Consider the following 11,813-nt stretch of genomic DNA (forward strand, 5'->3'; position numbering starts at 1 on the left):
AAAATATGAAATAAACAAAACCATGTAGGATATTTATAATTATGAGGACCAGAGTTACTTCTACCTTTAAAATAAATAAAACTGCTATCTACTAGCTTGTTCATTTGAGCAATAGTAAATGACACGGTAGACAGTAACTTACATAAATTTATGGGTTGAAAAGTATTTCATCCCTGATATAGCACACTATTTCAATCCTTTGTTTTCCCCCTCCTGCAGGGCAGTATCATGAAACATAAAAGATGCAACAGAAATGGAACTGCAATGCTAAATAAACTGTATAGAACAAGCACATCTTCCTTTACATGTTCCCAATAGGTGGCAACAGAATCCCAAAAATACAAAGAAGTTTATACTTCTTTCTTCATCCACAAAGTAACGGAAGCCCCATCACAGCTTCTGTCAGTGAACCTGCACCAGCAGTTTTAACCAAATGAATCACTGCCTCTCAGCAATAGAAATTCCCAAGGCAGTATGATATCAAAAGCCAGAGTATTCACAGGACAGAAACTAAGCATTTATTAAAAAGCTAATTGTTATCCAACAACTAACTGCTGCTCCTATTCAGAGCTTATCTGAGGGAGCAAACTATGCCAAGCAGAAATTCACAGCAACAAAATGTTTCTAAACATTAAAGGAATGTTAAGGAAGAAAGGAAATTCCAGCTTAATTCTTTGGTTGTTGACATCCACACCTTGGTCTTACACTGCATTTATTTACAAGCCTGGATAAAGCAGTGATCACTTTTAGACAGTTTTCAGCTTACAAACCCCAACTTTATCACAGTGGCAGGTCCATACTAATTCCCTGATTCTTTGTAAGAAATGACAGGAAATCAGAGGTTTTCTTTCCTTAACAGCACTATTTTGGGTTTGTGGCACAGAGCTATACAGATCAAGTCTAAATAACGACTACTTACTTGCTTTCATAACCCTCCAAGTCACGATCCAAAGAAATTGTGTCTGTCGTAATTTCCACCTTCCGCACGCTGCCGAAGAAGTCTGTTATGAGAACGTTCTGAGGGTCTCGCTGAAACAGATCAGTTCGGTGCCCTGGCGTGGAAACGCACAAACTTTTTGGACAGACCTGAAACTGAAAACCAAGACAGACAATCACATCCTGTCCCTCGTTCATCAGCAGCCTCTACATACACCTTCCAAAATGAAATTGCTATAAAAGGGAAGAAATGCCACGTATAACTTGCATTAATTTCAGTACAGGCTCCACAGCTGAAAACAATGATTAAACGAAAACATCAAAAAGGTTTTCTGAAATGCATAATCAAGATGTTTCTGCTTTCTCCTCACAATACCACTTTAGTTTAGAAATGCTTCGGCAAAAACCAACCATCAATTACATCTCTCTGATAAGTGCAGGAATATATTTCTGAATATAGATGCAGCAATGTTGCTATAACCTTCCAAAAGTCACAAGTGGGCATACATTCTTCATATTTACCAAAGGGAGGCATGCAAGATTCAACAAGCTTTAATAAGTAGCTATATTAAAGGCTTCATAAAGAAGCAAGGATTTACATTTTGATTGAAAGAAAAAAAAATCCATCAGCCTTTCTTCTAGCCTGCAAATTGATGCAGAATTAGGATCTTCAAGTATCAAAGGTGCTTTATATACATTAACCTCACAGAGACATCCTGTGAAACCTACAAATTAGCTGTACACCTTATTAATTACTTTACCCACATCTTTTGTCTACATATCAGATTCCCTGTACCCAGCACACACTGGAACACCTGAAAGACAAAACCAGCACTAACAAACTGTTTTCGCTGGACTCAATTCTGTATAAAGGTCCATCCGCAGAAAGTAAGAAGATGTAACAGTGACTGCAGCATTCAGAGTACCTGATGAGACAGAATGCATATTAAGTAACAACACAGTTACACACCCAGCAGATACACAAGGCAGTACCAAAGCATTTTGGACACAATGCAATTTTGCACAAGTCCTACCACACTCACTACAAAAGTCTCAATTATTTACCACCTGAAGAGAGTCCTTATTTCAAGGCATCTTGTAATGCACATAATGTAGTATCATAAATAATAACTGGTCTGTATTTTTGTCAATAATGCTACACAGCCTCAAGTACTGTGAAAAGCAGTCCAAGGCCTTGCTCTCTCTAGTCTCCTTGATGAGCCTGGAAAGCTCAGTTCACACCTCAATCATCAGAGAGATCCAAACTTCACAACCAAACACACAACCCTACCAGGCACAGGAGCTAGACACATAACCCTGCTAGGTAGAGGCACTGCAGTGTCTCTGGACAGTTTCATGAGCAAATGCTGCTCCATGGAACAGTCTCAGGGGCAGCCTGCAGACCACCTGATAACAGTGAGGTTAGGCGAGTCCTTGTACATTCCAGCAACACACAACATTTAACACAAGGGATTGATGCTCAGGACTAAAGAGGACACTCTGCATGGGGCTCATCTTCCTTTATCTTAAATTCTTCAAGTGATTTTTCACAAACAGACCTCGTACACCCAAAGTACATCATGGGTCAGCTATTACAAGGATGTATTCTTGTGACAAAATCACAGGTCCTAATTAGCTCAATGCAGATGCAACTCCAGTTATCCCAGACTATGCCTGACAAATCCTGAGAGCTTCAGACCTTACTTCCCAGCAGAAATTTTGTGCTCAGCCTGACTCAAAACGCATGGGCTTTTGTTGCTTATTCTTTTTGGACAAGAGAGCCCTACATTCAAAGAAGTTTCCCTGACAGGAAACAATCTACCTGTTTTTTCTTCAGAGAGGACAGATTCTCAGATCTCTCCATTCTTCTATTCTGCTCTATTACAGTTGGTCATTCATATCTATGTATTTTATCTAAGCCTGTAAGCATACAGCATTAGGCTGCTTGTCCAGGGTGACTTCTGTTCACTTTCACCTTTACCTGAAACATACAAGCACAGGACTCCCAACTCTCTTGTTGGCCTAGTATCACACAGCTGCTAAAGAAAAAGCAGGGGCAGATCAAATCTGTTTTCCTCCCTGTGAAGTGAAAATAAACTAGCCTCATCAACATCATGCTTCCCATACAAAAGCCACTTGTCATTGCAGAAACCCTCTAAAGTTTCATTTTCACCAAAATGCTATCCATTTTCTCCAGCTCTGCTCCAACTAATGGCACAAACATAAAAACTAAGTCTCTGAAGTAAACTATAAAAGGTAAGTATTTGTTTTAATCTTGCTCTTCGAAGCATAAATTTATGCTGCAGTTAAACCATTAAGTCTCTCTGCCAAGCTCTTGAGTACAAATGTGCCAAAACAACTGCATCAGCACTGAAAGTGGGAAACTGATACTGCACCCAACTATTTCTGACCTGTCCCACAACAATTTGCTACCATAACACATTGATATGAATCATGAACAAAAAATGCACAATGGCAGTGAGAAGGAGACTTCAGCGTTAAAAATCTACCCATCCACTACCAGTGTGAGAAAAGAAGGACTGCAAAGTAATTACACCACAGCAGACTAACACTAACAACTGAGATCTTCTGACAAAAAAGGCAAACACTGGATAAATAAAACACACTGGTTACTGTATCAGTTTTTCCAAAATATTTTTAAATAAGATTCTATTCAAGCAGAGCTAAACAATTCCCCCAACATGGCAACTGTGTAATCTTAACTTTTCCTAACAGGAATTTTAGCTATTTTATGACAAATGATATCTCAATTAGAAATGTACTTGAATCTTATTTACAAAGTTCAGATGTGTGGCATTTCAATCTAGTCTTAACTTTTTGAGACTTGTGATCAAACCTAAAGTCAGTCATTTGCACAACTTTGTGCTATCCCTTAGCAACACAGATGGAGCAGGTGGGGAGTAGGTGGAGTGGATTATGAAAAAAGATGTCTCATTCTTTGCAGGAAACAAAGGTGGATGTGAAAAGAAGCTGCTCCAAGAGTGATTAGAGAACTGCAAAGAGGTGATGGAAAAGAAGAGGTGTAACAAATAAACAGTACTTCTGAAAGAGCAGGCAGAAGATCAAACAACTAAACATCAGTTCAGTTTAAAATTAGCTTTAAAATTTAGCTTCCAAAATCTTAGCTTTTAAAATTTAGGTTTAAATTATAAAGCTAATGTGAAAAGAAGCTGCTCCAAGAGTGATTAGAGAACTGCAAAGAGGTGATGGAAAAGAAGAGGTGTAACAAATAAACAGTACTTCTGAAAGAGCAGGCAGAAGATCAAACAACTAAACATCAGTTCAGTTTAAAATTAGCTTTAAAATTTAGCTTCCAAAATCTTAGCTTTTAAAATTTAGGTTTAAATTATAAAGCTAGTTAGTGAGGAACTGAAGTGACACTAAGCCTGGAAAGCACTAATTAACATGAAAAGAAATCAGACTTGGATAAGCAGCAGGTATTTATTCTTAAACCAACTAATACTAACAGTGCATTCCAGTGCTGAAGCGTCCCCTATAACTGTTGGCAATACAATGGGCTTACATCCTTACCATATGTCATGTTGGAACTCTTGGATGAAGCCCTGAAAAGCATCGACACAAAAGCAAGGGGTCATGTTAGCTGCAATATGTGCATATTATGAGTCAGTACATGACCACAGATTGGTTTGGGTTGGAAGGGACCTTAAAGATCATCTAGTTCCAATCCCCTGTCACGGGCAGGGACATCTTCCACTCAACCAGGTTGTTCAAAGCCCCATCCAACCTGGCCTTGAACAAATCACAGATCATTATAGATTTGGGTCCATTCTCTTCCACTCACAGAGCAATGATCAGCAGATCAATGTATAATAAGATGATTTACAAGATACAAGTTTACAAGAAATTTACAAGACACAAGGCATTTACTTCCCTCAGCTCTTCCTGACTATTTGGCATACAAGCAAAACCAAAAACACAACGAGGAATATTTAGGTATCTTCTCCAAAAAGCTCAGAAGATAATCTGCTTGGCCAGCAAACAAATTTCTACACTTTTCACAACAACTACATTAACATCCTGCTGGCTAGGCCACCTATGCCACTTCCCAGATGATGCCTTACACAGCAAGAAAGCACTGTTCCCTTTTATGACTTCTTTTTATTAACACCAATTCATCTTCTGGTTTACAGTGCTATTTGAATGAGCAGGCTAGAAGATACTTAAGCAATAAAGAACTTTCACATTCTTCTCTACCAAGATTTAAAGTTATTTGTATCCCATAACCAGAAGGTATTAAATTATAGGACAGAATTTCATTCCCATGGAAGTAAAATAATCTTGAATCTTAGCCACTGAATCGATTCTGTATCAACATAAAATTTGTCAAGTGTGGGCTGTTTAGAGAGAATTCTACCACACATGTAGCAGCCAGGCTAACACCATCCTCTGTAACCAGAGGGTGGCATAAAACTTTCGAGCTGCTGCTCCTTTTACAGAGATGAATCAAAGGCAATGTGCTCTGTAAGTGGTGGCTCTTAGATCACTGACACAGCACATCAGGATTTACAGCCACAAGGTACCAAAGTATAATGTATGACTACAATGAAACTAGTATCAGAACAGGTATAAAGATAAATAAAATACGGTTACTTTTTATGTCATCTCACCCGTGTGTACATCTAACTGCTATAGAGGCATTTTCATAAATTTTGTCATAGGTTATCTGCTTGGCTTCTTTTTTCACTTCTGCCTCATACCTGAAATCTACAATAATGTTTACCTAAGATATAGTTAAGTCCAAGCACTGATGGATTTGGACATAACTTGCCCTGAAATCTAAGCAGATATACAGATAAATTACTCTGCAGGCATTTGTGAGCACACAGTTGGAATTTTAACTGTGAAATCACCACCAATGGCTGCCTTTACATAACTGCAAAGTGCCTGCTATCCATTAAGCAGGTTTTAGAAGCTTCCTGCTATCGTTTTTTGTGCACAAATACTTCTATTGAAATTAATATTTAATGGATACTCTATTAATTTTTCAATGACAAAAAAAAATTTGGCTAATTTTGGTTACTTTTTTCTGTAGCCAGCAAATCGCTTTCACAATGAGGACAATCCTTGAAGTGTTACACAACTACATTTAACAATGGCAGAAAAAAAAATCCTCCCAGCGTGGCTTCCAAGAAAGACATCAAGATCAAGAAAAGCATTTGGAGAGCCCTACGGACAAAATAAATTCATTTTGAAACTGTTAAATCCATTAGCATATTCATGAATGTTGAGTATTCTACTTACTAGGTCATTCATATTTGTTTGACTGGCTGGATGAATTTCCTCCAAGAACTCTAGCACATAGAACGTGTATCTGTCCATAAGATGAACACCAATCCCAAGGTCAGGTTGATGCTTAAAAACAACACAGAGCAGTTATTGGGCATTTGCAGGAGAGAACTCAGTATTCAGTTGCAGGAACAGAATGTAATAGCACATTGCAAAAGTTAAGCATAATGGCTTTTTGTTCTCAGGCAAATTATGCAAAGAAAATTACTAGCTGTGAAGAAACATATTCTTGGTAAGATGAAAATTATCTATAAAATGTACCCCGGTAATATCTGTTTTCCAAAAAGCAGGAAACCCCTTTTACTTAATAGGCCAGCACAGATTTGTGGGTTGCCCTGAGCTGCTTAGGACTTTGAAAACAGGGCTGGGAGAGCCAATATACCTTACAGCAGTGCACGGGTTCAGGTAATCCTGACCTGCTGGTTTTGGTCTGGCTAGGATCTCTCCTGTTGCTCTAATTCACCTGGGACATAATTACACAGCATGTGTTCGGGGCTTTTTCTTACATCAAGTGTAGTAAGTCCTAGACTGAACATTCCCCATGCACATCTCTCAGTAGTCTTCCCATAAAATTTTTTCCTGTCCTAAGCAATGCATAAACTGCCCAGCAAGCAGTGAAATCTATCACTGTCCTGGTTCTTTGGGACAATACACAAAAACAAGCAGGAAAAGTCCACTTACAAGTTTTGTAAAAAAACACACTTTGTAATTAAGTACCTTATATATTCAGCAATTAGAAGGGAAATTTTTAGTCAAAGTCAACAGAACTGTGCTTTTAAGTCAGGCATTCTGAGAATTGTCTTCAGGATCACATAAATCTACTTACTGATAAAGAATCTTCTCCTACTTGGCTGCTAGCCAAGGCCATTATATTAGGTGAATAAAACCGTTCATACATGGATGCTCCTTGACAAGTATCAATAATAAACAACAATTCATTGTACCTGAAAGAAATAAAAGAACCTCCTTACCCATTTCTACTTAACACCATATACATACATTTCTTTCTAGTTACCAGGACAGCTGCTAGGAACCTAAGGAAGACAAGAGTTCCCACTGATTGGTTTTAAGATTCAAGTTTAGTCAAAGCAATACATTTGAGCAGATCTAACTGCAGGAAGCTGAAAACAAAACCTAAAAGTGTTCTTTCTGAATGCAAACCTATGCAATTTTATGGACAACAGACAGTATCACAGCTGAGGGTATGCAAGGCCTACCTGTAAGGCTTTGGGCATGTTCAGGAAATACAGCATTTAACCTCTAAATGATGGGTTTTTTCTTACCTCCTTTTCTGCCACATTTGTTCAAAGGCATCAGCAAGTTCTACATTTGTGATTTCTTCAGAATCCTGAAATTTTAGGAAACCATTTCCACCATGACCTGACAGGAAAAACGAAGGTTAGATAAGTATGTAGGTTAAAGGAAGATATTCAGCCTGGTTGACCATTTTTCTAAAACATGGCAAACACAACTTTCTTTTTCCACAGACAGCCCAGCAAAAGAAAATACTAGTATATTAAGAAGACAACACATACACCATTTCAACTTGAAACTATACTGCCTTAGTTCTCTTTACAGGCATTTTTTATTAAATAGTATGACATGCTGAAAAAAGAAAAAAATCTTCTTGTTGATCCTTTTGTTCATTTGAACTACCGATGCTTTCAGCAAACCCATCCAACTGAACAACAAACATCAATAAATTGTGTAGAGAAACCTGTAATTACCTGTCATGTATATAAGAATATTGCTTCTGTCATCAGAAAGAAGACGCTTAGACCGCGGTGTGCTCGGTGGGATTCTTCCCGTTAATACACGCAAGAAATTTTCTACAGTAACCTGTGAAGAGAAGCATAAAGTAACTTTCTAAAGATAAAAATATCGATCAGTTATAAGCTGGGTTACAGAAATTAAATAACAGAACACTTAAAGATGGAGCTTATCTAACCAGACACAGTATTGCATGGTATAAACTGCACAGACATTATCTGTTCAAGGTTTTCCTGGAGGTTCACAATCATGTCGTACTTTTTACTTAATTCCACTAACATCAGCCTGTTGCTTTGTTATATACAGTATGTCTACCACCATTATAATTTCTGAACACCATTTCACTGATCTGAAAGCCTGTCAGTGTACAGCTTGATTCTGCCAAAGCTGCTCATGTACCCACATAATGCTCCAACATTAGTGTGTGTTACCATGGAAAATAAAAGTTTAAATTCCCTCTGCAACTCAGGAGAGAAAAAACATGATCCATTTGGTTACATAAGTCTGAGTGATCAGGTAAGACCCATCTGGGTGGTGACTGTAAGACATCCTGTAAAACACCACTTCCTCTTTATGTACATGTACACAGCTCAAATGCCAGCAACAAATCCATACTCAGGGAAAAACATGATGAAAAGAATGTATCTCTATTTCAGCGTTGTGTCTTCAACTCTTTGTATAAAGCTTCAAAGACTAAAACATCACTATATGCTTAAATACATTCCTATAAACCTTTAGTAATGATTATACAGCACTATTAAACCAAGAAATTGATGTCTAATTTTAACTCAACTGTCTGTTTGAAGGAATATTACACAAAAAGACAGGTAACAGAATGCACATTTTTATGTAGCAATTACTTCACAGTGATGACTAGGTTAACACTTTTGTTTTATTTTAAAAGCATATGCTTAAGATTAGGAATTTATATAAGTCTTCCTAATAAACGTTTCACTTGTACATCAAAATTTTCACAGTGGTTTTGTTTGCAAGATGAGACCCTCAATAGCCATTTCCAAAAAGGAGAAATTTCAGTAATATGATTCTATTCCTAATACTTACAAGGAGTTCCATATATTCTTTTAACTGAGGAGATTCCATTGTTTCATGTAGCAAATACACCGAACATGTTTCCAGAATACTAAACTTGAAATACAAACCCAAATCTCAAGGAGGGGAGGAGTGTGTATTTTAAACATATCAGTTGGTAATAAAAGTCCAGCCCAAATATGGATAGACTTCCTCAGGCTTCACAGTTGCTGCATAAATCTTTAAAGCAACACTAAAAAATAAAGACTCGGTATTTTAATTAAAGCACAGTTACCTCATAGCTTCTGTAATCCACTTCCACATCATCTCCATAGACATTTAGCTCCATGTTTTTATGACTAAACACAGTGGCTGGTTTGGGATTTCTGGGATTACATGCCATATCATCTGCCAGCATCAAGACAATGTGACTATGGAAAACAAGACAAAAAACATTTCAGCTTTCACACAACAGTTGAACAGAAATTATAACAACACTGTTCAATGATTACAATAGCTTGTACCATTAAAAATATTCCTGGAATTGCTAGTGAAATTTGCTTAGTTATCTCCTATTTCCTTATGCACATCCTCATTATTATGAGGATATCACACAGGGAAATGCAGCTAGCTGTTATTTCTCTACAGGATTCAGCTGGGCCAAAGATGCGCATTAAAGTATTTGACATTTGCCACCTTAGGATTCAGGCTTACCTGGAGCGAGGCTGGTAGGACTCATAATAAAAAATCTGGAAATTTTTACAGGGCAATAAATCATTATATGTAGCACCACAGAAGAAATAACAGCATGTGTACACATTCTCAGACAGATCAATTAAAAACATTGTAATTTTTAATTAAACCTGAGGAGCTCCCGAATATATCTCAAACCATGATACTACATCTGACACACTGCTCTATGATTATCTGTGTTAATGGGATTCTCCTGAAGAACACAAGTGGGCCGATACCAGAAAATCTGTCATCTTTACAGTGCGAGATAAAAAACCAACTCAGCATTTCATAGTACCAATTTAAAAACAAACCCAGCACATTGTGTGTGGAATAAAGCTGTTCCAACTTGCATGCAGCCAAAGATCTGTACTTCACCCAGTAGGATCAGTCTTGCAGCAACGAAAGAAAAACAGACCAAGCAAGTTTGTCTGAAGAAGAAACACACTCAAATCCATGTACAATTTGCTAAAAATGGTAAAAAAAATAGGCATGCTCTCTCCCTACATCTCCTCCAATGTCTTATTCTTGACCTTAGTCTAGAGCATTGCTGGCTTTTTGAGATTAGTTTCCAGATTCTTGGATATGGATAAGAAATGGATCAGGCTACTGAACAACAGAAATCTCCAGCCATGCTGTAGTTTTTGTGGTATTTCTAAAACTGCCACCTATTTTGACCTTAATGGTGAAGACAGATGGATGCAAAGAAGATGAAAGTTCTCAGGTAACGGCAGAACTAGTGAGAGAATTTCTAAGGCAGTGCCTAGGGCACCTGTGCTTCAAAGGGTACACAGGAGAGAAGGCAGAGGCTTCTGATTGAGATGTGAGAAGAAAAAAAGGAAAAAAAAACACCCCAGCTTTCTGGAACTTTCAGCCCATGGTGCTTCAGCAGTGCTTTCCCTTCGATTTATAGCCCCCAAATGCTTCTAAAAAATAGGTTTCAAACTCCATTCATTCAAAAATCAGAAAGTCACTCCTTTTTTTTCTTTTAATAAACACAGGAAACAGGATGATACTGCCATTGCATTCAGAGTTGAGTGGAAGCTAACTGGGGATTCCAGACTAACACCAGTTAGTCCAGACACCAGAGTTTTGGACTCGGACAAAAAAATGCCACATGAATTTAATCCAGCAGAATATGCATTTTGTAGTGATGAAGGAGGCCAGATTTCTTTGACAGACATGCCTGACAAACTACCAATCCTCTACGTCAACACTGAAAATCAGGACCACCACTATCTCCACAGGAGCCTACAGATACCTAGAGCCTGTTATTCAATGGACCTCGGTACCTAAAATTCACTTCCACAGTTCTGATATAAGTAAATTACATTCCAAAAAAGCTAGATGAAACTGTGCTAACATCCCTAGAACTTCCAGTAGGAACACAATAAAAGACACTTCAGAACAGTTTGTTCACCCTCCTAATGCTGTTGTCAAAGAAGGGATACTATTTTAACCACTGTGCTATTACCAGAGAAGCACAATTTGTATACACACAGCTACTGGTTTCTCTAAAAAAGACTCAGCAAAACGGATTTTTCAAGGCAATTTTCAATATGCAGGAGTTGCTCTGTTCAGAGCCTTTAGTATGAAGACGCAGTGTAGTTGCAGATGTGGAAGTCTTACACCTTAGTACAGTCAGAGTTACCAACAGCTCCAGACTGAGAGGAAATTAAAGCCCAGCAGGAGTTACGTCTCAGAGTAGCACTGTCGTTGCTCAGTGCATTTATCAATTTTCACATTATGCTTTCATCAGTTTACCAACTGGTACATTTCAATGGCAAGATCTTACTAGCCTATTCCAACTGAAAGTTTTATTCTAGAACTTGTTGCTTTTCCTTTCGAATAACATTGCTGCACTTCTCAATACACTCATGTGATCACATCCTTCCTTTGTACTTTTATCCAGCTAAACTGGGAAGATAAATGTTTTTATACTGCTTCAGATAGCACGAGAACTTTAACAGCACATTTGCAAGGAATTGGATTCACCAATATTCCCTCACCTATCAGGA

The 11,813-nt window shown here is 37.9% G+C and overlaps 1 protein-coding gene across 1 annotated transcript in view; it reads right to left on the reverse strand.

Annotated features, from left to right (window-relative positions):
- Positions 1 to 919: 919 nt before the first annotated feature.
- PIGK (phosphatidylinositol glycan anchor biosynthesis, class K) overlaps positions 920 to 11,813 on the reverse strand; it is a gene marked incomplete at both ends in the record, with an annotated part of 13,358 nt that continues 2,464 nt past the window's right edge. The window contains 7 exons of the mRNA XM_009084266.1: positions 920 to 1,092; positions 6,220 to 6,330; positions 7,091 to 7,208; positions 7,548 to 7,644; positions 7,992 to 8,103; positions 9,359 to 9,498; positions 11,790 to 11,813. The exon at positions 11,790 to 11,813 is cut by the window's right edge and continues 73 nt beyond it. Of these exons, the coding sequence (XP_009082514.1) occupies positions 920 to 1,092; positions 6,220 to 6,330; positions 7,091 to 7,208; positions 7,548 to 7,644; positions 7,992 to 8,103; positions 9,359 to 9,498; positions 11,790 to 11,813 (775 nt within the window). The remainder of the gene's footprint in view (positions 1,093 to 6,219; positions 6,331 to 7,090; positions 7,209 to 7,547; positions 7,645 to 7,991; positions 8,104 to 9,358; positions 9,499 to 11,789) is intronic.

This window comes from Acanthisitta chloris, unplaced genomic scaffold (genome assembly GCF_000695815.1).
Source record: "Acanthisitta chloris isolate BGI_N310 unplaced genomic scaffold, ASM69581v1 scaffold3751, whole genome shotgun sequence".
Taxonomy (NCBI): domain Eukaryota; kingdom Metazoa; phylum Chordata; class Aves; order Passeriformes; family Acanthisittidae; genus Acanthisitta; species Acanthisitta chloris.